The sequence below is a fragment of the Rhinolophus ferrumequinum genome, chromosome 27 (assembly GCF_004115265.2).
Source record: "Rhinolophus ferrumequinum isolate MPI-CBG mRhiFer1 chromosome 27, mRhiFer1_v1.p, whole genome shotgun sequence".
NCBI lineage: Eukaryota > Metazoa > Chordata > Mammalia > Chiroptera > Rhinolophidae > Rhinolophus > Rhinolophus ferrumequinum.
The window spans coordinates 25991372-26018095 of NC_046310.1; the positions used below are offsets into that span (position 1 = coordinate 25991372).

The 26724-nt window shown below is 51.8% G+C and overlaps 1 protein-coding gene across 1 annotated transcript in view; it reads right to left on the minus strand.

The window, feature by feature from the left end:
- Positions 1–817: 817 nt before the first annotated feature.
- Positions 818–26724, minus strand: part of CAPN9 (calpain 9) — a 36786-nt gene continuing 10879 nt past the window's right edge. Inside the window, exons 5-19 of the mRNA XM_033099891.1 lie at positions 22228–22396; positions 21190–21273; positions 18789–18874; positions 16835–16912; positions 14623–14783; positions 13491–13648; positions 13117–13325; positions 11135–11171; positions 10049–10129; positions 8316–8373; positions 6780–6844; positions 6251–6319; positions 5861–5939; positions 3918–4034; positions 818–1543 (exon numbers count right to left, since the gene is read on the minus strand). Coding sequence (XP_032955782.1) covers positions 1482–1543; positions 3918–4034; positions 5861–5939; positions 6251–6319; positions 6780–6844; positions 8316–8373; positions 10049–10129; positions 11135–11171; positions 13117–13325; positions 13491–13648; positions 14623–14783; positions 16835–16912; positions 18789–18874; positions 21190–21273; positions 22228–22396 — 1513 coding nt within the window. The 3' untranslated portion in view covers positions 818–1481. The remainder of the gene's footprint in view (positions 1544–3917; positions 4035–5860; positions 5940–6250; positions 6320–6779; positions 6845–8315; positions 8374–10048; positions 10130–11134; positions 11172–13116; positions 13326–13490; positions 13649–14622; positions 14784–16834; positions 16913–18788; positions 18875–21189; positions 21274–22227; positions 22397–26724) is intronic.

Genomic DNA, 26724 nt, shown 5'->3' on the forward strand with positions numbered 1-26724 from the left:
ACTCAACATAATAAATTTCCAAATTATATGACATTACTATAAACCAAACTTTTGGTGTAAGATTAAGGCTTAGATCTCTTTCTGCAAATGGTGAAACTGAGGCACAGAGCAGGTGGACTGACCAAATCAGAACACGGGGGCTGGGGGGAGCAGGGCCATTTGCTGTCTAAGACATGCTGTCATCAACCTCTTTATTTCAGAATAGTCAATAAATGGTACCCAAATCCTAAGTTACTAATGACTGGAAATGAGACGACGTGTGTCACGTGAGCGTGGAAATGGGTGGGAGGTGAAAGAGCTCAGAGGTGGAGAAGGAGACGCTGTCCACCTGGCTCTGTACCGCTGGGTCCAGGGAGAGCAGAGCTGGACAGAAAGACATATGGACAGAAATGAAAACATGGGAAATAGAAATCACAGGAACTGTGGAAGGAAAGCATCCCGAGTGACCCCCTGCCTTCAGGCAGGACTCTGTCTCACCAGAGTCCTCAACCTTTAGGTGTTTAGGAATCACTGGGGATCCCGCTAACGTGAGACAGGACCCAGCAGGTCTGGAGTGGGCCTGACTCTGCACTTCTTTGTTCCTGTTTATTGAGAGAGATTGACATGTAACTGCTGAAGGTGAAGGTGCAGCGGGTTGATTTGGTACATTTATATCCCGCAATGTGAGTACCACTGTGGCACTAGCTAACATCATGTCACATGATTATCATTTCTTTTTTGTAGCGAGAAGAGTTAAGATCTAGTTTCTTAGCGACTTTGAAATTTATCACAGTATTATTGCCTATAACCACCACAGGGCACTACATTTCTAATGAACTCCCCTAGGTGGTGCCCATGTGCTGGTCCTGGGAACACGCTGGGCAGGGGAGGGGGCTGTCCACACCTGGGCAGGGGAGGGGGCTGTCCACACCTGAGTCGCCTCTTCCAAGCCTCTGGAACTTGGATCATACTCTCCCCTCCATCATTTTTGCTGTGATCAGGTCTCTGTTAAAAGTTGTGTATTTCTCAGGATTTTTGAGGTGTGTGCATGGATATGTGCACATACATGCACACACACACACACACGCACACACACACACACACACACCAAGAATCTTGAGTTCCAGAGGACAGCGTGAGCAAAAGGCAGTGAACAATCTGGAACCCAGCAGGCAGGTAGGTTGAGGAGCCCGTATGGCAGAAGAGGAGAAGGAGAAGAAGGCAGGGTTTGCTTGCTCACTCAGTTCCAGGTGGTTAATCTCTCTGTGCCTCAGTTTCCACCTCTGCAAAATGGGGATACTGTTAGTCCCCAGCTCTTAAGATGATTGTAAGGATTATATATTGACTGCTAATGCATACTACACCAAAAATATTAGCAATGTTACTGTTGTCACCCCCACGACTAAATGTTACCCTCGCATGTAGTCATGTGTTCAGTAGACGTTTATGGGTGTGGATTCGCCTAGCCCTGGCTCGGTCCCTGTGCGGAAGGTCTGGCTTGGTCATACCTCGTTTATGTTGAGATGAATGAACTCCTTCTTCGTACTGAGAGCCTGGAACACCCCTGAGAGGAGACACAGGACAACGGCGTCACTGCAGGGACAGCTCCTCCACAGGCTCAGCTAGTTCCCACGACCCAGGGCCTTCCATGAGGCCTGTGGGGGTGCTGCTCCACCTAGTGGCCAGCAAGGACCTTCTGGGGCACCGGACACACTCACTGGGATTCCCCGCAATGGGTGGAAGCTCTTAAATTCCTGTGATGGTGGGAGCCAGTGGCCTGAGCACGGGGTGGCACATGTCATCGACAATATCCAGCCAGCTCCTCGATCCAAAACATCTCCCCACCTTAGCTCTTTTGGGCTACAGCTCCCTTGCAACCCACGGCCCTGCTCCCAGAGGAAAAGCACGGATGCGTAGCCTCTGTGTGAGTCTTGAAAGCGTACTGGTCCCTGATGAGGAGGTGAGCACTGCTGGTGCTCCCACACGTAGGAGGGAGCCTTTCTGAGGGGGACGCCGGGTCTACGCCCGAATAACCTGAGAAAGTGACTGTTCTCTCTAATCTCAGTCGAAGGGTCAAGCCAGTCAACCCTGGCTTCCCCTGAACGCCACTGCGCCAGCTTTAGAAATACAACAGAAAGGGGGAGGGGCTGTCATAGAACAAAGGAGACAGAACCCAGAAGTGAAGCGCAGAGGGATCTGACCCAGCCAATGTGGGAAGAGCACCTGGAGGACCCGGCCTGGGCCAGGTCTTAGATGAACTGGAGGACCTACTGAGGAGTCTGTGTGCTGTGCAAAGGGATGAGGATTCCGCGAAAAACAAGTCTATCTGTTAGAGGTATTTACAGATGAAAGGACTGAATTTCTGAGATCTCTTACTAAATAATTCAGGGGGAAAATGTGTCTGTCAGGGGAACATATGGAAAAGATTACAAGATCACAATTGTGGAGGCTGGAGCTACCTGGGAATGTTGCTCAATACTGACGCTGTGTGTCCCCCTTTCCCTTGGTTCTAATTTAGTTGGTCTACTGAGCAGCCTGGTCATCAAATTTTGAAGCTCCCCCAGGGATTGTAACACGTGGCAAAGTTTGAGATGCACTGGCGGAGGGCGCGTGGGGACTGATTATTATTCTGCATCCTTCAGAATATGACAAAAAATTTCTGGAAGAAGAAGTTGAAACAATCCTGGGACAAAGCCCTAGCCCTGGTATTTTTAAAAGTTCTCCAGGTGGTGAATCTAACATGAAGACCCCAGGTAGGTGAAGCCTGAAGCACCCTCTCCCCAGTGTTCCTGGGTTATGAGAACAAGCTGAACGCCCCATGGAAAGCTTGCGCCTGAGGGGATTTAGAAAGGAAAAGGGCAGTTGGGAGAGAAGCTGTCACATCTCCTAATTTCTAGGCCAGCTTTGACCACCGTAGGTCTGATAACTTTCCGGAGGGTCTTTGTAAAACGCATGTCTAACTGCTGGCAACACCTGGAGGAAGCCCAGCCTCCCGGCTGGACACCCAGGCCCCTTCAGGCCTGCTCGCCTCTCCCAGGTCAGCAGTGGCAATGGACACGTGTGGCCCGCTGCCCACTAAGGGCAGCCCTCCCGGAGCTTCCAGTCCATGAAGACCTGCTGCCAGGAAATGACATGGGTCCCCAGGGAGCACTAGCTCCTCGGAACCCTGAAGCACAGACCCTGCCTGGGCTTAGCAAGTGCCAGAGGTCCCCCAGCAAACATACCTGAGGAAATGCCCACAGGACTGGCTCCATAATTTGCAGGGCCCCGTTCAAAATGGAATACAGGCCCCTTGTTCAAAAGTTATGAAGACTCCAGGTGGTGACACCAGGGTGTTACAGCAAGCACGGGCCCCCTCAGGTGCATGGGGCGCTGTCCCCTGCACAGACAGCACCCCATGGCAGCTGCCCTGGTGCTGAGTGACAGGCCCCCGGACACACTTCATTCAGTTTCAGCTTTGGGACAACATGACAGTCAACTTCAAACTCTAAGGACCACATACACACAATCTCTCTCCTTTGTCAGGGTAACAAATCTTGCTCAAGGTAACCAGGTCAACGTCTAGGGCTTACAGGACACACATAGGCGGGTGCAGAGGGCGTGGGGAGAGACCACTCCGACTCAGTGCTGTGAGGGGATTTGACCGGAAATCCATCCTTTCTCAGATATGAGGCAGGGGCTCTGTCACCCTCCCTGCAAGACACTGGATGTCTGTGTAGAGAACGACTATTGCAGCTGAGGCAGTGCTGAGGTGCTCACATTCCCGCCCCTCCGCTACCCACACTCATCACACAGATCTGAGGACGGTCTCTGTGGCCTGCCTTTGCCACAGCTTTGGCAGGTTGTTTCCTGCACACTCCTGGGAGGTGGCTGGGGGAGGGGGATTCTCCCCTGGGGCTGAGGGCATGCACCCCACCGCAGCCCCACCGGGCACTCACGGCTGGCGTTCTCCAGCCGGACCAGGCAGTTGAGGAAGTCATCGAAGCACAGTTGGAGCTCCTCGTCTGCATACCTGAGGACGATCAGCTGCAGGAGGTGACTGCTCAGCTGGAAGCCTGGTGGGGCAGCAGAGGAGACAGCAGGGCTGAGTCCCAAGGGGCCCCTGGGGGAGCACCAGCCAGCTGAGGGGCAAAGCAATGAACAGGAGCTCCCAGACCCAGAGGGGCTCTGTCCTCAGTTTGAGCGTGGCGTGACAGAGTGTGTCTGTGTCGGGCGCGGTGGTGCAGGTAAATGCACAGCTGTGGCTTCTGCGTTTAATGAGTTCATTCCTGGCCTTGGTTTTGACGCCCACGTCACCCGTCGCGTCTTAGGGACTTTTCAGGAAGCCTCACGTGGGGGAACTTCACAGTGGACACTGTCTGAGTGCCACTTCATTCCTCACGAGCCTCCCCTTTACTTCCATGTCCGAGCCCACTTCCGGCTCCTGCCGGCCCGGGAGTGCTCCAGCCACGACACCTGCGGTAAGTGGATATATCTCAAGGGTGTTTCAATCTAAAGGTGTTGGGGGCTCTAGAAGCCGTGCTTCTCAGCAGGCGTGCTGCTGCCCACAGTGGGTGACAGAGACCGAGAACAGCAGGCCAGGGCAGGATCTGGGTTTGAGCCCGGAGCTGCTCGGGCCACAGGTGGTTTCCTCCCCTTCTCCAGCCTTCGGTTTCCCCATTGGTTGAGATGAGGTACAGTTCCTTTCTGATCCAATATTTAATGCTTTGCGTTCTAACGAGCATCCTCAGGATGACTTTGCCCCCCTCTCATTCAGGCTACATGCTCACTTTCCAGAGAATGTTGCAAGTATTGCTACCAAGTCCACTGGGGTCTTCCAGCCTCCTCAGCCCTACTCCACACAGGAGGCCAACCAGAGGCAGAGCAGCTTCTGGAGCCTGCACAGAACAGTGGGGTAGGGGTGGGGGGCTGGCTGCTGGCGATGCCCAGGATCTTGGCACCAGCTCTCCTCCCTTTTTCCCCAAGTTAGATTGGAAAAGACTTGGTCACACCCCTTCCCCCCCCGAAGGGCTCCCTTTGTTCCCTGCTCTGTGCTCCTGCCCTGGAAACGAGGTCTCCAGCCCCTAAGAAAATATCATCTGTGGCACTCATTTATAGCTAGTCTGGTTTCTTCCTCCCTCACATCAGACCCCAGATGGTCCTGATTTTATGCACTGTGTTCCTTTATGAGACCATAAAGCTGACAGTGTCTCCAGATACTTGCTTTCCCTGGGAGGGAACCAGATTACAAGCCTTGGCAAGGCCTGGGCATGTTTATGAAGCCACAGTGGCCGTCCAATCCACAGTTACATGCAGAGGGCAGCTGAGCCCCAGAGACTCGGGTTGCCACGGCAATGACTGCTGGGGAGCGAGGAACGCCACCTGGAACCTACCCTTCGCACAGGGAGACAGGTATAAACATGACTGAATCATCTGGTTTGAATTGAGCCTGGTGGTAACAAAGCCAGTGTCAAAGCCACAGGTAGCAGAGGGGACGTGAGCTCTGTGAGCTCCTCCCAACCCAGAACCCAGGGTGGGCTTGCTCTGCCTCGTCGGTGAGCATCGCCGTCTGAAAGCAGAAGCTGCAGGTTTGAAAGCACAGCAGCTTGCCACCACAGGCTCTCAAGTAACTCTGCGTGGCCAGAGGCTGGGAAGCCTCGGGGTCAGGCTAGTTTCATCCTTGGTGGATGTGTTTTAAGGATTCCTGCCAATATTGCACCATGGTTCAAAACGGACCTGGCAAGCATGAGAGTCCTGAGTCTGAGGCCTGGCTCCTGTCACTAAAGGTTCTGGGCCCTGAAGAAGACTCAAGTCAAAGACCTGCCACCTCCTTGGGCGTAAGAAGCGAGGGCCGCCCAGACAGCAGCTGGCACACAGTCAGACATTCCAGGCTTTTCTTTACCTGTGGCTTTCAGCGCGGACCGCAGCTCGTAGGAAGACATGGTGCCGGATTTGTCGACATCGAACTGCCGGAAAAGGTCCTGTGGGAGGAGAGCCAAGACCGTGGGGACCAGGAGCTCACCAACAGGCGTAACTGGGGGACCACCAGCATGGGGGTGGGGGAGGGGTGGAGAGGACCAGAGATTCCCCCAAGTTGCCCCAAGGCCCAGAGGCAGTGCTTGGGGCAGGCCCTCCGTAAGCACCAGAAGTGAGTTCCAGGATTCCACCGTGACCTCCCCACTTTGCCCTTTCTAAACAAACCCTCCAGCTGGCAGCACTTGGGCCTTTTAAAGCCCCTTTTGTCCTGGGCTTGTCTGAGTCCCCCCAATGCATGCGCTGGCCAGGTACATACTATCCATGTCTTCAGTTTGTCCCAGAACACTTTGAATTCATCAAACTCTAGTTTCCCGTTGCCACTGGTCTGTGCCCAGCGCATTAAGGAAGACGTGAGCGCGTTTCAGCCCAAGGCTCCTCACGGGACCTCCTGCCTGGGACGTGGGAAGGGAGGGCTGGCGTGGGGTCATGGGGAACAGGTTCCGGGCTCCGAGGGAGGGGTTTCATTATTGGCCCGTGAATCTCTGAAGAGGGGCCGTGGCAGAAGTGAGATGGCGATGGCACCAAAAGGTTCAAAAAAATTCACAACTTCTTCATTCCCTTGGACAGGACCCCAGAGTTCCCCAAGTCCCTTCAGAAATATTCCCCACGCCACCCCGGACAGTCCGTGCCTCTTGCCTCTGTTCTAATCCCAGAGGCAGGTGTCTCCCAAGCTTTGTTTATTCCCCGAGAAAAAGACCTTCTGCTGGGTAAGACTGCCACGTTCTCAGAAGGTGTGCGCTACAAACACTTAGCATCTATTTCTGCCCATGTTTTTGGAAGGATACGTCCATTAGAGAAATGATGTTTTTACAGGAAATCAGGCTCAGCTTCTCGAATTTGATGTCCTTTTCTGAAATCACACATGAATGCAGAATTCAGTTGACCCTGACAAAGAAAGCCTATCCCCATCTGCTGAAAGCGCCACAGTGTGGTTAGATCTGGGCTGGTGAGGGTGGTGACGTGGTCACTCTCTTAGGAAGCTGAGGAGAGTAGAAATTGACATGGCCTTTTGGGAGGAAAATTTGCAAAATAGGAAAAAAGTCTTAAAAATGAGAATATCCTTCCATCCATTTATCCTAATTTATGAACCAATTAAGATTTTATCATCACGTTATTTATAATGGCAAAGACTTAGAAATGATATAAATGACCAATGGAAGGTATGGACACTAAGTTAGGTTATGTTATGTCATAATCCTTAAGGATCATGGTTTTGAAGCATATTTAATGATCTGGGGAAATGCTCATAAAAACTGAGTTTAAAAGGGAGGATTTAAAATTATCGGAGAATTTGAACACTCAGATACTGCGAGTGGAAATGCAAAAGCGACTTGGGAAAGTAGTCGGGAAGCTCTTTAAAATATTAGATGTACAGTTACCATGTAGCCCAGCACTTCTCTTAGCTATATACCCAAGAAAAATGAAAACATGTCCACACAGATAACTCTGCTCGAATGCTCATGGCAGCATTATTCATAATGGCCCGCACCAATGCCCACCAGGGAGGAGTGGACGAGCAAAGCATGGTGTGTTCACACAATGGACTATTATCCAGCCAGAAAGAGATGTGAAGCAGTACTGACAGGCTGCACCGTTAGTGAACCTTGAACACATTCTGCGAAGTGAAAGAAGCCAATCACAAAGGGACCACATCTTACGTGGTCCCTTCTGTATGAAAAGTTGAGAACAAGGAAACCTACACAGACAGAAAATAGACGAGTGGTGGCCAGGGGCCGGGGGAAATGGGGAGCGACTGGGCACAGAGTTTCTTTCTGTAGAGATAAAATGTCCTAAAGTGGATTGTGGTGATGGTTGCACACCTCTGTGAACATACGAGAACCCATTGAATTCTGTACTTTAAATGAGTGAATTGTATAGTATGGGAATTACATCTCAAAGTTGTTGTATTTAAACATACACTTGTATCCATAATTTAATACCGATGATGTGTGAGTACATATACACACACACACAGATGACACACACTACACACATACATGAAGACACACACACGTTAGCAGTGGCTACTCATGGGTAGTGAGATTATTGGTTGTTTTCCTCTTTGTCACTAGGCTTTTCTGCAGTTTTTAGTATTTTCTACCACAGACCTGCATCATTTTTGTGACCGGGAAATAAGTAACGGAAACTATTTTAAAGTCTGTCTAATGTGAGTCAGTCCTGGGAAGCAAGTCTGCGACTCTGAGGAGCAGGGACAGGGAGGCAGGGAGCTGGAGGAGACCCAGGCGGGGAGCGTCCCTGTCAGGTGTCCCCTCCTGGGAGCCCTGGGGTCCCTGACAGCGGCTGGGGGTGTGAGCACTTACTCTTTCGAAGCACTGCATTTAAAACATATTCAAGTTCCTCTGCGGCCACCTCCATGTCCTGTGGAAATGGACACAATTGCTTTGTATGGCCCCCAGCACCTTCTTGGTGAGTTTCTTTCAGTTCTGAGGTTGATGTGGCTCAAGTGACACACGGGCCCGCAGGAGCCTGCTACAGCCACACTCACATCTCAGGGACTTGGCAGACCCAACCCCGAAAGGGCCAGGAAAACTGGGCGGCCAGGCATGCCCCCCAGCCCCTGAGCTAACACACCCCGATGATTCCTGGGACGTGAGGGTCCAAGTCCCCCAGCCCCAGCACAGCAGCACCGCCTGGAGAACTTTAAAAATGCCACAAGGGGCTTACCTTGGGCACCATTTCAGTCAGAAGACCTGGGAGTATGGCTCTTATTTTCAAAATCTCTAGGGGTGAATTTCAGGACCATTAACATAAGAATTTCCACTAAATCTCACTAACTCCCACCATCCACTGCACTTAGAAGTCTATTAAAAATGCAGTCTCAGGCCCCACCCCAGGCCTCTCGATGAGCAAATCTGCATTCTCCTGGATGCCTGAACAAGCAAACCAGCAAATAGCCTGTGGAGCTATTTTCACTTATGTCTGCCCAGGTCCCACCCCTGGGGCTTCTGAGGCCTGGGGGTTGGGGTTTCTGATGTTTGGCCCCAGTGAAGAATCACTGACATAGCCCAAGCCCCCACTGAACGGAGGAAGCAAGAGAGATGGGGCCAAATGTGCAAGTGGCCCAGCTGGTCGGAAGAAGAGCGGGACTGGACTGGAGCTGTTAACAAAGGCTGAATGACTCTCACCTTCCAAACCCAGATCTCCATTTCCAGCAACTTCTACTCCCCCCACCCCCCATGTCCCTCCTGACCAGGCCAGTCCTCCAGGTGGCCCCCGAGGCTAGGAACCAATTGTTCTCTTCCAGCCCCACCCGCTTGCCTGCCCAAGGCTGCAGTCGGCCACTCTGCTGGTTTGGACAAAGCCCCACGGGTCCACACTTTTCTCCACACCAGACCATCCTCCAAGCCGCCTGACCTGCCTGTTTATTACAGTGCCTGGAACCCCACCATTAGGGCTGCGTGTCCAGATTGAGGTGTCTTCCTCTTTTACTTTTCAGGAGCTTGGCCAGGGGTGGGAAGCTAATACAGTCATCAGCATCTTGCCATGAATCTGTTTACTGGGCTAATTTCAGTTATGGCAGCCAATTGAAGGCTCCCAGGGCACACGGATGGGGCAGCTTCTCGGAGGACTAAGGCCTGAGCAGGGGCAGGGGAAAGCCAGGAGGGGTCGGGGGCCCCCATCAAGCAAACAGAGGCAGAGAGATGGGAATGGGGCCTCTCTGGGGACAAAGGGACACACTGTCCTTCCCTGGCATCAGCCCCACGGCCCTGGTGTTCATGGCGGGCTCCCCGAACAGCAGCACGGCCGGCTGGGGAAGAGAGCACGAGGAGGACAGTGATTTCTGGCCAGAATTCAAAGGAGCCTCCTGGACAAGGCCTTCGGTGCCCCTGCCCACCACTGGGCAGGCTGGGGGCCTGTCGGTAGGGCCTCCCCGTGACCAGGGCCTCCCCGTGACCAGGGCTGCTCTCAACCTGCTGCCAGCTGCACCACGCCTCTGGGAGGGGCGCTGACATGGCTTCCCGTCACTACGGCCCTGGTTGGCAGCAGCCCTCAGCACAGGGGCTCGGGCCTGGCAGCCACAGCAGCACCTCACCTCCCCAGCGACTCGTGCAAACAGGGCCCGGAACTGCTGCTCGTCCTCTGTCTCCTGGCCTGGCGGACTTGGCTTCAGAGGCTGAGGACAGACCAGAGGAGCTCGCGTTGGACCCACAGAAAAGACACTTGACGTTTGCTTTCCCAAAGAAACTGCAAGAAAGAGGCCCAGCCAGAGGGGGGTTCCACCGAGGGAGTAGCCGGGACCCCTCAGCCAGGTGGCATATGTGCCGTTCTGCTGAGCTCGGAGGTGGCCTGGCCTGTGGCATTAGCAGTGCCGTCCCGGCTCCTTGGAAGGAGCGTCTGGAAGGCCTGGTCAGGGGACTCGCTGAGCCCTGCCCGCCTCACAGAGGCGGGTGCTCAAGGCTGCCCCCAGCCTCTCCTACCACTCACCACCCTTGACTGTAATAAATTGCTCAGCGGTCTGTGTCCCCAGGTGGCACCGTCTTTGAGGGCGGGAGCCTGTTTCTAGCTTGGAGCACTGGGCCTGGTGCGTGCACAGGGCTCAGCAAACATCTCGGGTGTCTGTCCTGGTGTGCTTTGGTTTGGTCCTGGCTCTGTTAATAAGCCGCCAGCTGGACAGGGCCGTGACGAGCCGCAAGTGCCCTTCTACAAGCAGATCACCGCTGACCTGGGGTGTGTCACGCTGCCCAGCTGGAAAACCGCACAGCCCCCCACAAGTCTAAAGCCCGCCCCTGCTCCCACAACACAGCACAGGGGAGAAGTGATGTGTGTCCCCACCCCTGCTCTACCGAGTCCCTGGTGGAAGAATCTACTGGCCTCTCTCATTTTCTTTCATCAATTTCTCTTAAATCGAACACATTTTAAAGCTATTCCAGCCCTCGGGAAGCAGCAGCTGCCTCTTGGGACGGAGCCAGTCGGTAGCACAGAGATCCCTCCAGAGTTTTCTACCCAGCACCCACCTGGTTCCCCGCTGGGTGCTGTTGGGCCCTGAAGGATTAAAGGTGCTTACCTGATCGCAGGTAACCATTCCCTGAACTTCTGAGTTTTATGTGACGCTATGGTTAGGACAGGTTCCAGGACAGTCACCGCGTCCCGCCCGCCACAGTCACAGGAGAAGGCTCACCTGAGGAAGGTCAATGCCTACGTCTCCGTCCAGGTCCCTGTGGGGGCAGAAAACATGCTGCCAGTTGTGGATTAACTTCCTCATTAGGTTCTGTGGTGCGAAAGGGCCGAGAGGTACTGGACAGGTGTGTCACATTGAAGCCCTTCTTTTGCACTGACGCCTGCATTTCACAGGGTCTGCAGACCCACACGCTGACCTCCCTGTCCCTTCATCACTCAGACCCCGACCAGCATGAAAATAAGAGGGGGCAGCTTGGCCGCCGCCCACAGAGAACTTGCACAATCTGATCTTCGAGAAGTAGAAAGACAAATGGCAGTCATCCTGCGTTCTGGATGCGTGTTATTACCAAGGGGCACTGAAGCGTTATGTAGGACGGCAGAGTCTCTGAGGAACCACAAGCCGAAAAGTTTCCTCACACCCCCCACCCCCCAAAAGCTGCCTATCTCCAAAGGAGATTATGGTCGCTGGAGGCACTTGTTCAGCTATAGAGGGTTAATCATTCGTGGGGGAATTTTAAAGATTATGGAGCAATTTGGGTTAGATCCAAAAAGAGTGCCCCTGACACGGCGCCTTCAGGGGACATCAATCCCTGACTGCAGGTGGAGACTGTGTGTTTATGTGCCTGTGCTTGGGGAAAAAAGGGAAAATACAAGAAAAAGGTTTAAACCTGCTAAAAACTCAAAGAAAATACAGATAAGCAAATGTTAGGATGGAGCCAGAGTCATCCTCCCTTTCCTCCTCACCCCCCGGGGCTCACACAACAGAACCTTTCAGAGGGTTTCTCTTGTTATTTCGGACCCTCTCATGAGAAGAAAACCAGTGGAAATAGAGTTCAGTGTTGTGTCTGTCCCGGAGCCACAATGACTCTGATGCTCGATGTCACTGCAGATGGAAGTGTCTTGCTCAGGGCATGCCTGAGTGTGGAGTGAACTGCCTGTAAATGCTGAGGTCTCTGACCACACCCATAAAGGGACAGGACACCAAGGGCAGGGTTGGCACAGCCTGGCAGTCACTCTCTCCCATTCCTGCTGCCCACGGGAGTGGCCAATCTGCAGGGGTCTCTCTTGGGGTGTTTTTGTGTGAATAGATCCTGGGAAATCAACTCAGCTTGTACTAGTATCTGGGAGAAGACTGGTGGACAGATTTCCAGCAGCGTTTTTAAAATTAAAGATTCAATTGCTTTCATTCAGCTGACAATAAAGAAGCATGGCTTTTATCATCCACTTGGGAAGGCCGAGCAGACGTGGGGGTTTAGACAGGTCTGTATGCACGCCACCAGTCGGTTCTGTGCCACCAAACGCAAGATAGAACCTGAGCGGGCCACTCAGCATGACTGTCTCTACCTGTTATCTCAGGGGTAACTCTGTTGGGGATTGATGTGGCTTAAGCAAAGAATTAGCCGTTCTCTGTGATCCCTACAATGTTTCCACTGGAAAAAGAAATGGATTCTTGTATCCTGAACCATTTTTCCCCCGCTGCCACAGAGCAACCAATGGTGAGTGGGTGGTAATGGGAAATTTTTCCACAGAAGTGACTGATACAAAATAAGTTTGCTAAGACATTGCAAAGAAGAGGTGGGGAATGTCAGGTATGTCCAATGGGAGGCAGACTCGCCAGCATTTCTTTAAATGAGCTGAAAGGACATGTCATTCTTGATACATGCCATAGCCGCCCGCTTCGTTGTGCACAGAGTGTAGTGTCTCTAAATGTGGCCCCCATTCCAGAAGCTTCTTGGTAATAGGGTCTGGGAGATGAAGAGCCCCACCCAAGAGGATCTTGTGAGCAGGATTTAATGGTTTGTTTGAGGGAGGGGAGGGGCGGAACTCAAATGGAGATGCATCTGCCGTGCAAGCGGGTTAGGAAACCCTCCTGCCTGGCTTCTCAGGAAACTGGGGCAGTGGGGTCCTGGCTCCAACACTCCCCCAGTGACTCCTCTGTGAATGAGCCTCTGAATGAAGAGGGCTCTTGAACTTGCTACTCACCGGGTGATGGCTTTCTTCTCTGAAAAGATCCTCAGGCAGAAGTCGGCTTCCTGATGGGGCTCAAAAGTGCTGGGGATCAGGATGTATTCGCCCGGCGGCAGCCTGAAGCGGTCGGATACCTCTCGCAGGTTGATGAACGTTCTGCTCCTGGCCTGGGAGGCGTGGTACCGGAAGAAGTCTTTCTCCAGGTGTTCCTCTCGCTCCGGGCACTGCGATGGGAAAGGAAGGGGGTGGGTTCTCAGGGACGGCTGCTGCTTTGAGCTATTTAGACACGGTTTGGTAACTGGCCATTGAGTCTCAGGCACGGGGCTGGAGAGGAACCAAGAACGTAGGACTCAGAGGGAGGGTCTGAGGAGCAGCCGACCCGCACGCACCTGGTAAATGGCGTAGCCGATGGTCAGCACGTTGGCGCCGAACCTCTTGAGTTTCCTTCGATCTTTCTGCATCAGGGCCACAAGGAAAGTGCAGTTCTGCTGCCCCTCATCCGTCTCAGTCAGGGACAGCTTTATTTGTGGGTTGGTCCAAAAGGTGTCTGCCATTTGAAAGAGGCAGATCATTTCCCCTTCTTCTAAAAGACCATGAAGGACACACACACACACACAGACACCCCCCATGCACCCAGCACATCCTCCCAAACCTGAGAAAATGTCTTCCCTGTTCCGATCACCCTCTTGTCTCATGATCTAGAATCTCCTGTGAGAATGCAATGTTGTCCCGTTCGTTTCCACTTTCTTTGGAACCATTTGCCATGCAGCTTTTAAAACACATTCTTCTGGGTCTGGTCACCTACAGTTTGTTCCGTCTGATGTTTTCCATTTGGCATCTCAAAGAGGACAGTGGGGCACCTGTGGCTGTGCCTGGTATCCGGGTAATGGTGGTGCCGTTTGAGCAGAATCAACCTGCCACCCAGCTCCAAGGGTGAACCCCGATTAATATACGGAGTTCCCTCTCGCCAGGAATTGGGATAAAGCCAGTCAGCCCGTGGTATTCACCAGGTACAGTGGCTGGTTCAAGGAATTCCCAATTAGAGGGAAGCTGAGGACTTTTGTCTGAGGCAGTCAGGTGCTTTCGCTGTGCGTGTGAGTGAGGAACACCGAGGCGCTGAGGGCAGCCCTCCTGGGAGTCTAGAAAGCCGGACTGAGGACACCGGCTACTGAGGAAAGAGGGCAGAACACAGGACTACAAATGAACCGGTCCACCCTACTTCTCTGAATTTTTCAGTTACGTAGGACAATAAACCCTTTCTATTGCCGAGCTAGTGTGGGCTGTGTTTTCTGCTACTTGTAACAGAAAATAACCTAAGTGGTAAAACAAGGGCGTTTCCCTGAGCAACTTATACCCTGCTTCCTGCTCAGCCTCCTCAGCGCTTTCCCCATTATCCCTGAAATCCTAGTGTCTAATCCACGGTTCAGGCTTTCCCTAGGGTCCTGGCCCTGATCCACTGACATCCCCGGGCGGGACTGGACACTTGGAAATGATAGAGAGAGTGACAAGCAGACTACCAACCGAGGAAATTGCGGCAGCCCCCAGCCGTGGAGCCCCGCACCCAGCTTCCTTGGTGGACTGTCACCTCCCATCTGTGGACAGTGTCCTCCTCCAGGGCATCAGGGGTGAGGTTGCAGACCTCTACTTTGTCAAAATGGGCCTTAAAGTCACTAAATGCCATCCTGCAACGAAGTGGAAGGACACAGTAAGTGTAGGTGGTGGTGGTGATGACATGACCCGTTCGTTCGTTCGTTCATTCGTTCACTCATTCACTCATCTAACAAATGGTGATCGAGTGCCTGCCCCTGTCCTCGTAGAATGGGAGTCCTCAGGTGTGGGGAGACAGAAAATATACAAAAGGTAAAGAAAAAGAACAGGATTAAGAAGGTAAAAAGAAATCAAAGGTAAACATGTAGGTTGATTATATGTAAGTGCTACAAAGAAAATAAAGTCTGGTGAAGGAGCAGGGGGGAGGGTGGGTGCTATCTTCAACAGGAAGCTCAGGGAAGTCCTCAGTGTTGGGGGGTGGGGACCCAGGGGCACTGTTCGTTGCTGGGCCTCCCCCTGATTTCCGCACGTCCTCTGCCTCATTTCTCCCCGCTTCCCTAGCTGGACCTCTCTCCATACAGCCTCTCAAACTGCTTCTGACCGCCTGCTCCCACTTGGCAATTCATGTGAGGATACTAATCCTGGACCTGTTTTTTTCTTGCAAGTTTTGTTCTTTTCACACAACTCATTATTAACCCAGGGCATCTGTACTCAAAATTCAAGATACGTTTGTCTTTAATTTCCAATTCCACAGCTTGTCAATGTGTCAAACACCCTGTATGTTTTCCACCGGCTACTGAGGAAAGAGGGCAGAACACAGGGCTACAAATGAACGGGTCCACCCTACTTCCACACATTTCTCCTACTTTCAACTTCCTGGTTCCTGAAGCAGAGATGGGTAGCAGGTCACCAAAGCTCGCCCCCTGGGGACTACACCACCCCTTCCATCAACTGTGGGCTGTAAGCAGTAGATATGTTACTTCTGGGCTAAGGCTTTTAGGAAGTGGGAATGTCTTCTCCAATCTTTCCTTTTCTTCCCTCTTCTGTTGGCATCCTGCAGATGACCGTGTGACCCCGGGGGTATTGGAGCCACATAATGAAGGAGCTTGGGTCCCCGAGTCACTCATGTACAGAGCCACCCACAGAATAGGGATGTCCTCGTGGACTGTTACAAGGAGTGAGAAACAAATGTTATCGCATGTGAGTCTTTATACAGTTAAGTATTAGTCACAGCAGGTGTTGTTACCCTAAGCCATTGGTCCTTGAAGTACTGACCCACCATAACAGAATTCTAAAACTTGTGACATCAGCGTAGCAGCTGGGCAGGACGCTGCAAGGAAATACTGGAGTTGGAAAATAGATATCCATGCTATGAATAGCAAAGCGTTTGCAAAAACTGTTGTCTGCAAAAATATGGAAAACAGAACAAATAAATGCTTACTGAGGCTGTGCTCTAGGGGAAAAGAATGGGAAAAGCTGAAGTCGTGTGTCAGCTGGGTTTTGCTTGTTGTGTTTAATATGGTGTAAGGAGAGTGGAGCGCAGGCCAGGACTGACTGGTTCAAGCACACAAAGGGCAGACATCCGAGAGCTGTGGTCTTTCAGGGCTGGAAGAGCCAGGTGTGTCTGCATCCCACAGGAACAAAGAAGACTGACAAAAGCTTCTAGAGATGAAGACCCATTAAAATTTTCAGTTGAATAAAGAGACCCAGCCCTGTGGAAAGCCAGATTAGGCTTGTCCCCTTCCCACTGAGGTCTGTAGCTTTAGACGCTCGCAAGGTGACTGCCTTCAGGGTCCCTGTCACTAAGACGCGCCCTGCGAGCAGCAGGCTGCCTGTCCTCAAATTTGCCACGCAAACCTGGACAACAGAGAGCTCAGAGGAGGGATGCTGGGCTGGAGACCAGAGCGCTGCCCCACGTCTGACTCCCCTGAGACTCAAACTACCCTGGAGATGGGGCAAGTCCCCAAAACATAAAAGATTAATTTCTCTGCCAACCTGGTGTACGGAAGGAGTTTCAGACAGAAATGTTGATTGACAAAAGAAAGGACAGGAGGGAGGAAGGGAGGAAGGAAGGAAAGGAGGGAGAGAGGAAGGAAAAAGAAAGGTGATGCTCCTTGCTCCCAGAGCCGCAGGGCACACTCACACCTGTGCTTAATACAGAAGAGAAGACAGACAAACACGGTACCAGAACTCCCCGTCATCCAGAGCCATGTGACACAGGCGCTGCTGCTCAGCTGGGCCAATGGAACGCCACTCGGAAGAACTTGGAGGAAGCAAAGTCAGGGTTAGGCTGAGGGTCAGGAGTAGCAGCAGAAACCACAGTGGCCCTGCATGGGGCAGCCCCTCCCAGAAAGCGGGGTGTGCAGTACAAGTCTACTCATGATGTGAAGCGTCTCATTAATTCTGGTGTCAATATTTCTGTTCTTGGGCTGGCCCGGTGGCTCAGGTGGAGGGAGTGCGGTGCTCCTAACGCCGAGGTCGGTGGTTCAATTCCCACATGGGCCAGTGAGTTGCGCCCTCTACAGCTAAGGTTGTGAACAACAGCTCTGCCTGGAGCTGGGCTGCCGTGAGCAGCTGGAGCGTGAGCTGCCACAGGGCTGCTGAGTGCCGCTGTGGTCTGCTGTGTGCTGCCAGGAGTGGCCGGTGGCTGGTGGCCAGTGTGAGTGGCTAGCAACCATCGTGAGCTGCTGTGTGCTGCTGTGGGCTACCGTGTGCTGCCGTGAGCGGCCAGTGGTCAGCGTGAGTGGCTGGCAGCCGGCGAAAGCTGCTGTGAGCTGCTGTGAGCGGCCGACCAACAACTGGTGACCCACTGCCTCAGCCGGGGGAGCGCAAGGCTCATAACACCAGCATGGGCCAGGGAGCTGTGTCCTACACAGCTAGACTGAGAAACAACGGCTTGAACCGGAGTGGGGGGGGAAGGCGGAAAAAGGGGGAAAAATTTCTGCTCTTTCCATCTCCGCCAGGAGAGGGAGGTGGAGCTCTTCCTCCTTTGATGTTGGTCTGGTCTGAATCATCTGCCGCCAGTTCTGAGAAGGTGGGAGCTAACGAGCGAGCGAGAGGGCGGGGGGCGGGGGCAAGAGCAGCGGTGGGGCCACAGCTGTTCTGGGGTGTGCGCTGTGCCCGCCGGCTGCAGCCTGCTTGATAAAGCCACCCATACACCCACTGGTGAGTTGGTGCCTTGAGCTGAGGACAATCACCGGATCAGTGTTAGTCCAGCTCTAGACTTTCTGCAGGGCTCCCAGAGCCCCACAAGCTGCGGGTGGGAGGGAGGGGGCACAGCAGAGGACCCAGCAGAGGGGGAGGGAGTCGGGGACGGACAGCTCAGGGTGGGTGGGCCCCGCCGGAGCACACCAAAACACACCCCATCTCAGGCACCTGGGCCACTTCCCAAGGGACGAGGAGGGAACACACACCACAAAGGCAGACCTTCCTTGACATTTGGGGGCCAAATAAATAACCCTGGTTAACTGCTCTGCAATGGGTGAATTTTCTAGTCCACTTCCTCTTTCTCTCTACTGGGCCACTGGGACTCTGGCCAATGGTCAGTGGTCATTACAGAGAACCCTCTAGTGACCTACCTGGCAATGTTTCAGGGATTCTCACACCAAAAGTATTCATTGCCACCCCTCCCTCACCCAAAGTGTGCACGAGCTTACATACACATACATGTAGAGACACACACACACATACACACACATGCAAGCACATACCGCACACACACACTCACGCGCAGACACACACCACACACACAGACACTCACAGTACACACAGCACACATAGACACACACATGCAGACACACACACACACACACACTGCTCACCAGAGCTATTCAGGACTGGAGACCAAGCCTTTCGCCATGCTGTGGGGATGCGCTAATACATACACTCACTGACATAAACATAATTTTACGGAAGTTGAAGAGCAGCTGTAAGACTCTCCCTTGATAATCAAGTTTGACTGCAAGGCGGGCCGGGGGCTGAAGTGAGGTGCCCAGAGCAGGACAGGACCCTGAATAAGAGCCAGCGGACAATCGAGACAAACTGCTCCTCCTCCCCACGTCTGCACAAGCCAGCCTGGCACCTCTCACCCCATGAACAGTAAGAAGGAGGGTGGGCCAGAGAGATGGGTGGGGACTGACCTGTCGCTCCAGGACCCGTTCCACTCGACCTGGCCCCAAGGGTTCCGGACTCTGATGAGTCTGATTTTCTGGCCTCGGAAGCTTACCTGGAAAGGAAAAGCAATGGGGAAATGTGCAATGATAAATGCATCCATGAGCTCCAGCCATGAGCGGGCTTTACTGAAAGCCTCCTGACTACAACACGCTACAGACATGCCGAAACTCATCAGCTCTTTCCTAGCCCTCGGAACTTCCTAATTCCTGTTGAACAGAATGGCTAGCGTTGCCAGTGATGGGTTATGAATCACCCCAGAACAGGTATGCTGAATCTGGGAAACAAAGTAGAATTGTGATGCATGAGAAATCAGTCCACATGAATCTTCACATGACTGAGCTCTCTCTAGAGTGGATTCTCCGAGGCGCGGCCACGTGTTACCCATCTGTGTGCACCCAGCACAGCGCATGGGAGGGTTCTCAGCGAGCTCGTGGGACTGCCGAGTCACGTGCCCATTTCTGTCAATGCCGGGCCGCATGTACGATGGTGACAGACCACGCAACCGAGGTGTGTAGGAGGCTGTACATCTCGGTGTGTAAGTGCCTCCGTGATGTTCACACAGTGACAACTCGCCTAATGACACACTTTTCAGATGTCTCCCCGTCGTTAGGGGGGATGTGGCTGTACTGCGTTTTCTTCATCTTTACCATCTTACTCACAGATGAATGATATGAAAATAAGCACACGCTGGGAATTTAAACAACAATAAGCAAAAAACTCTTCTAAGTATTCTAAATCCAACGTTCTCCCCTCAGTCCATTTTAGAAAGAGCTTGGAGGAAAAGAGTGGAAGTAAAAGACTTCTATCCATCAGTGAACCAGAAATCTTATCTCTCAGAATATTTTATCCTCATGCACTTGACACAAATTGTATTTTTGATGTGTCAAAATAATTTAAGTTGGTATAACCTCTCCGGACTTCAAGATGTGGCTTGCCCCTCACCATGTAAGATGTTCCCTGACTGAAAAGTGCGAGGAAAGGAAAGTCGTTGCCGGAGGAGAGAAAGCAAAGCCACTGACCAGATTCATAGGAGGTGGAATGTTTCTGTTGTTACTTGGAATAATATTTAGATCTAAAATGAAAAATCACATGCCTACTCAGGTGAGTGACCGGCAGGGCGTGTGAGGAAGGTGGAAAGTAGCCAATGCAAGTACCTACCACTCTAGAGAGCCACGTGCCCTTCCCCCGACTGCTCTGCTCACGGCCCGGTGAGCAAGGGGGGCAGGTGCTTCCTTCCGCACTCTTCACTCCCACGGAGTGTGTTACCCAACGTGTGAGCAGCAACAGGAGGACACCAGAGGTGCTTGTGTCCTCTACAAACCATGTTTCAGACCCACCTCAGAGAAACACAGACGAGAGGGTCAAGCCAGGCTGTTGGAGTTCATTGGACTTGAATGTGAGCGAGTGTAGCCCTGGGCTTCTTGTCTTCCTCGTTCATCATCCTCTTCCCTTCTCTTTCTTACGCACCCCTCAGGAAGCCCCCACCCACGCCAAGTCCTCCCTCCCCGGCAGTCAGAGTGCTGCCGCGTGGGGCTAGGTGGGTCCCCGGGGTCAGTTCCACCCTGGACCACAGCTGCAGACAAGAGGCCTTGTGATGGCTGATTTTATGTGTCCACTTCACTGGGTTATAGGGGTCCAGATGTTTGGTTATACATTATTCTGGGTGTGTCTGCCAGGGTGTTTCCGGAGGAGATTATCATTTGAATTCGTGCCCGGAGTAAAGCAGATGGCCCTCCCCAGTGTCGGTGGGCTCCATCTAATGAGATGAAGGTCTAAATAGAATGAAGAGGCCACAGAAGGAACAATTCCCTCCCTGCAAGACTGTGAGCCGGGACTTTGGGTTCCTTCTGCTCTAGGATTAGGACTTGTATCACTGGTTCTCTGGCTTTTACACTTGGACTAGAACTACACCACCCGCTGTCCGAGTCTCCAGCTTACAGATGCGACCATAGGACTTCTCAGCCTCCGTCGTCACATGATCAGCCTCCGTCGTCACATGATCAGCCTCCGTCGTCACGTGAACCAATTCCTCATAATAAACCTCCCTCCTGTCCTCCCTCCCTCTGTCACTCTCTCTCTCTCTCTCGACCTATTGCTTCTCTCTCTGGAGAACCCTGACCATTACAGGCCTGGATTTAGGGAAGACCCGGTACTCACACCCACTAAACAAGTTTGGTACTGTGCTGCAGTCACATGCTTCTCTCTTTCCTGTTTGGCTGTTTTGAATTCCAGCCTGCCTCTTTAGATGAGACATTGTCTGAAATGTCTGAAAGTGAGGTTTGAACGGTGATGCACTAAAACAGCATAAGGGACTACTGCTGCTGAGTCTGTCCTTGTGCCCTGTCAGCAGGGGGTCATGTCACCCACCTGGTCAATTCCTGTCACAGTGTAGGCATGACCCTTAATAAGACCGAAAGGCGTCCGGGCTTCGGATTCTGCAGCGTTTCTGATCTGAAACATGAAAAGAGCAGCGTTGGACCCATTGTGTGAGTCAAGCCTTTGTTACCTGGCCATACTGAGCTCTGCGCCTGGCCTGGTCCCTCCTGCTCCTCCAGGTGAGGGCCCTGTGCCTGGGGCATATAAAATGGGTACACAGGACACCCTAAGAAGGTTACAGTGACATTCAGCAATTCCCAGTCTCTTCCGGTGAGGAGACACTCATTCGCAGCTCGGACTCCAGTGATGACTTCACTTTTTTGCCCCCAAGCAGAATAACTTGACGGTCCCATCATGCAGCAGCATGAGAGAGAAGCACAGTCACACACATGGAAGAAGTATGTAACAGTGTCACATACAACTGCATGTCACAAATTGGAAAACTCAAAGGAGGGGGATAATTGACAAACAAAGATATGAAGTCGCAAGGTTAATCGAACAGGAAATCGAAAATTTGAATATGTTTCAAAAATATTAGAGGTAGAATTCTGTGTGTGTGCTTGTACACATAAAGAAAAAACTTTAAATGCTGTTAGATTTCTATCTACTGATTATTTTTTCATGATATATGAAGCGAAATAAACAACTTTCAGAAAAGTCTATGGTAAGATTCCATTTAGTGAAATCAAACCAACCTGCCCCGTGCTCGTGTACCTGTGCGCGTGCCTGTTGTACGAGTGTGGAGAGTGTGAGGCGCACACGCCAGGCGTCACAGGCCCGGTGCTGAGGGAGGGAGGCAGACACGGGCCTTTAGGTATCTCAGGACAGTTCATACACCTGATATAGCAAGTGTGTCTTACCTTTCAATTTGAAAAACATTAAATAGAAACTCTTGCTTTAATTAAAATAAACATTGACCCACGCCCCCGACCCCCCCACCACCGAAAGTCATGCCTCTCCTTGCGTGTGGCCAGGGCACTGGCTCAGACCCCTGGCCCCAGCACAGTCCCTGGAACGCGAGCGACTTACATCGATGGAGCAGCCCACCAGACAGCCCCTCTTCAAGGCCTTCTCTAGAATCTCGTGGAAGTTCTCTGGGGCCTCCTTAGTCACGAAGGTCTCTGCTACGCCCCCGGTGAAGTCCTCCATGGCCTCCATGGCGCTACCTCCCTTCAGCGCCTCATAGCTCCCGTTCAGCCTGCAAGAAAGTGGGAGACCGCTGCAGGGAAGGAGGAAGACCACCAGGTGGCGCTCTCGGTCAGTTTTCTAACTTTTCCAACCACGTGAGCATCATCTCCCAGGGCTCCCCTGGCTGGTGTGGAAGGAGGACCGAAAGTGCCATCAGGGTTTGCTTGGAGCTCTGAGGAAACAGAAACCCTCCGTGAAAGGCAGCGGACCCTGTGGTGTGGACCCTGGTCCCCAACTGGCTGCAGGTTCAAAGGCCAGTCCGCAGTGATTTTAGGACAACTCATTGTCATGCAGGGTGTCGTGCGGGGTCTCTGGTCCCGCTCCCCACATAAGAATGAAGGACATGGTGAGGCCAAAAAGGAACACCCACGGAGCCATAGGTCGGGGAGTCATACCACTATATTCTCACTGGCGGCTGGGATGGAGATACAGGAAGCAGGAGCCACACGATCCACAACCTGCCGTCCACTTCTCTGCAATCCGCAATCCACACTCCACTCCTGCTAGCTCAGCCACCATCTAGCTAGCCCCTATTTGCTGCTAGCGTAGCCACGGCAGTTATATTAGTGGCCAATGGCTCACTGGTTACAGCTGACGGCCAACCAGCCACAGCTGATGGCCATCCAATCACAGCTGATGGCCATTTACTACCCGAGCCAGCACCTTTCCACGTGAGGCCGAGCCTGGAAACTGCACTCCTGGCTCTGTCCCCACGCTCATTTAGTGCTTTAGCTTCCTAATTTGCAAAACGCCCTGGTTGTACTCTGCCTCTAGGGCTGCCGTGAGGGTTCAGTGAGTCTCTCTCTCTTCTCAGGTGCACAGCGCCTGACCACGAAGGTGATAGTTGTACGTAGACTGAGAGAGAGTTGAGGTCCTTTCTCTTTCTGGCCTCATGTACTCCCAACCATTTTTCTTATAGTCATGTGTTTATTAGTATGAGTTTGTTGACATATATACATATATATACACAAACTCTGTTTCATTTGTAAAGTAAACTTTTCCGTTTGGAAGTCTTAGATTTATAGAAAAACTCTTAACTGGTACACAGAGTTCCCACATGCCTTCACCAGTGTCCCGCTACTGAGCACCTTACGTCAGTAGGAACATTTGTCACAGTGACTGAACCAATTCATCATCATTCTTTAAAGTCTGTACGTCATGCAGGTTTCCTTAGTTTTTACCTAATTATGTTTTCTGTCCCATGATCCCATCTAGGGTTCCACCTGGCATTGAGTCCTCAGGTCTCCTCAGCAACTCTTGGCTTCTCAGACTCGCCTTGTTGTGATAACTGGGACAGTTCTGAGGAGGACTGTCTGCTGTTTATTCTCATGATTAGACAGGGGTCCTGGGTTTTGGGGAGGAAGACCACAGAGGTAAAGTGCCCTTCTCATGACATCATATCAGGGTACATACTGACGTCATGGCTTATCGCTGTGATGTTGACCTTGATCACCTGGACGAGGTCGTGTCTGTCAGGTTTCTCCTCTGTCAAGTTCCTCTCCATCTCCCCTCCACACTGTCCTCTTTGGAAGCGTGTCACTATGTGCAGCCCGCACTTAAGGAGTGGAGGGCTAGGCTGCCCTCCCTAAGGCCAGAGAGTCTACATAAATTACATGAAATTCTTCTGCATGGGAGGTTTGTCTCTTCTCTCCCATTCATTTATTCATCACTTATTTATATCAGCATGGACTCGTGGATTTATCTTATACTTTGGTTTATAGTCCAGTACTACTTTACTTATTTTGTTGCTCAACTTGTTCCAGCTTTGGCTACTTTCAGGTCCTTCTGTTGGCTTCTGTGTCCCTTTGAAATGACCCCATCAGTGCATGTGTATGACCCCATCGTGTGCACGTGTGCACATGAGAGTGTGTGTGTGTGTGTGTGTGTGTGTGTGTGTGTGTGTGTGTTTACAGCATGCTTCACTTTCTGGTGCAAGATACTGTGGGCCCCTCTTGTAGACTTCCTGCCCTAGAATCAGCCTTATCTCCAAGGAGCTCTGGTCCCTTTATTGGAGGATGGTGTTAGAGCCCAAGATCGAGAGGTAGGAGTGCTTGTGGCTTTAGTTTGTCATGGCCTCTAGGTCCTACCAGCTGACAAAGCAAGGACATACACGTGTGTATACTAACCCATGTATGTATACACATATCTGTATGTAACCGTTTCTGTTAAACTAAACATAAGTTCAGGCTTATGTCTCCACCTCTAACTCATGACCACAAGCCTTGTTCTAGTCTCCTCCCTTTGCTTCTCTGTTACCCTTCTCTCCAACAGTGAGACACGTGGTTCCCACCAGCCGCCAACCATTGAGTTCATTGCTCAATTCAGCGTATCTGTATGGTGGTGTCAGAATTGTTGTCCTGTACCCATACGGGGAACAACTCCACCTACGAGAGCACAGTGCTTACGGACAAGTTCTCCTGCTTTTGCTCTTACAGGCTGAGTTCATTTCCAGAGTTACCTAGGTCAGCACCTTCTCTCCTGCCCTTCAGTGAGTTGGTCCCGTAGGTTTGTAATACAGTTGGATTATTTTGTCAGAGTCTGCGTTTCATCCTGGATCCCCCATCCTCCAAGATGACTTCTTAAAGTTGCATGTATGAAGACTCACTCTTTGTGCTGTAAAGTTCTGTGGGTTTGGGAAATGCATGGTGTCATGTATTCTCCATTACAGTGTCATACGGAGTAGATCCATGGCCCTAAAAAATCCCCTGTGCTCCACCTGCACCCCCGCCCCCTCACCTCAACCCTGCAACCACTGATCTTTTACTGCCTCCGTGGTTTCGCCTTTTCCAGAATGTATCACAGTTGGAAACACACAGTGTATAGCTTTCCCATTGGCTCTTCTCATTTAGCAATATGCTTTAAGATTCATCCATGTCTTTTCATGGCTTGGCAGTTCATTTCTCTTTATTACTGAATAGTAGGCCATCGTCTGGATGTAGCACGGTTTTGTTTATCCATTCATCTTGACTGCTTCCAGTTTGGGGCAATCATGAATAAAGCTGCTATAAGCATTTGTGTGCAGGTTTTTGTGTGGACATGAGTTTTTACCAAACTCATTCACCAAGGAGAGCAATTGCTAGATCGCTCGGTAAGACCATGTTTAGTTTTGAAAGAAGCAGTCAAGCTGTCTTCCATTACGGCCGCACCATTTTCCATTCCCATCAGCAATGAATGAAGGTCCCTGTTACTCCATGTCCTTGCGAACAGTTGGTACTACAGGTGTGTAGTAATGTTTCATTATTCTTTAATTTGCAATGTCCTAATGACAAATGGCGTGGAGTCTCTGCATGTGCTCATTTGTCACCTGCACATCCATTTTGGTGGGGTGTTTTCTCAACTATTTTTGGCCTCTCTTAATGACTAAGAAATAAACAAAGATTTTCTTTTTAGAAAACCTATTCTTTACTCTTCTCTCCGAGGGAAAGGCTTAACCCTTCACATCCCATTGAATCCCACTGGCTGGATTTCCTGGCCCAACACTTTCCCACAGTTGCAGGGGAGTGTTTCCTTGTGCTGTACTCACTGAGAATGAAGCTGCCCCCCACCCAGCACAGGGGTAGCCCTAGAGAGGGTCCTGCCGAGGTCCCCTGTTGGGGGAGGGTGACTCCCCACAGGGCAGAGATGGGGCTGGTTTTCCCTGCTGTGCCTGGAAGGAGTGGCCCTTTGCCCACCTCCAGCCTGTCCACAGAGCTGGCTGGGCAAGGGGTGCACTCTTGGGTCTTCTTGGATGGCTTGAGTCCCATCCTACTGATTTTGGGGTCGGCTGAATCCCAGTTGGCCTTCATTTTATTTTGTTACTTGGACGCCCCACGTGGAGGTCCCTGGTCCCTGCCTCTGAGGACAAGATTCCCACGGCTTAAAGATCTAGGTTGAGCCTGAGAGGGACTCTCGGGTCATCTCTGCATCTACCAGAGCACAGGACTCCAGCCACTGTGGCCTTTCGCTGACAAGCCAATCAAGATGCCCAGGGACCTGAGGACAAAAATGTCCGTCTTGGTTCTACCCACATGAGGTTCCTAGACTCGCCAAACCCATGGGGACAGAAAGTAGAAGGTGGGAGCCAGGCGCTGAATGGGGGCTTAGTGGTTAATGGGGACAGAGTTCAGTTTCTCCAGATGAAGAGTCCTGGAGGTGATGGAGGGGATGGTAGCACACAGTGTGAATGCACTTAATACCACTGAGCTGTCCACTTAAAAATGGTTAAGATGGTACATTTCACCACGATTTTTTTTTAAGTGAAAAAAAGGAGCATTCTGAAAGGAAAAAAAAAATTGATGTTACTATCCAGGTGGCACAGCCTGATGTTTGAACTGTGACCGTGTTTGGCGGGAAGTCAGG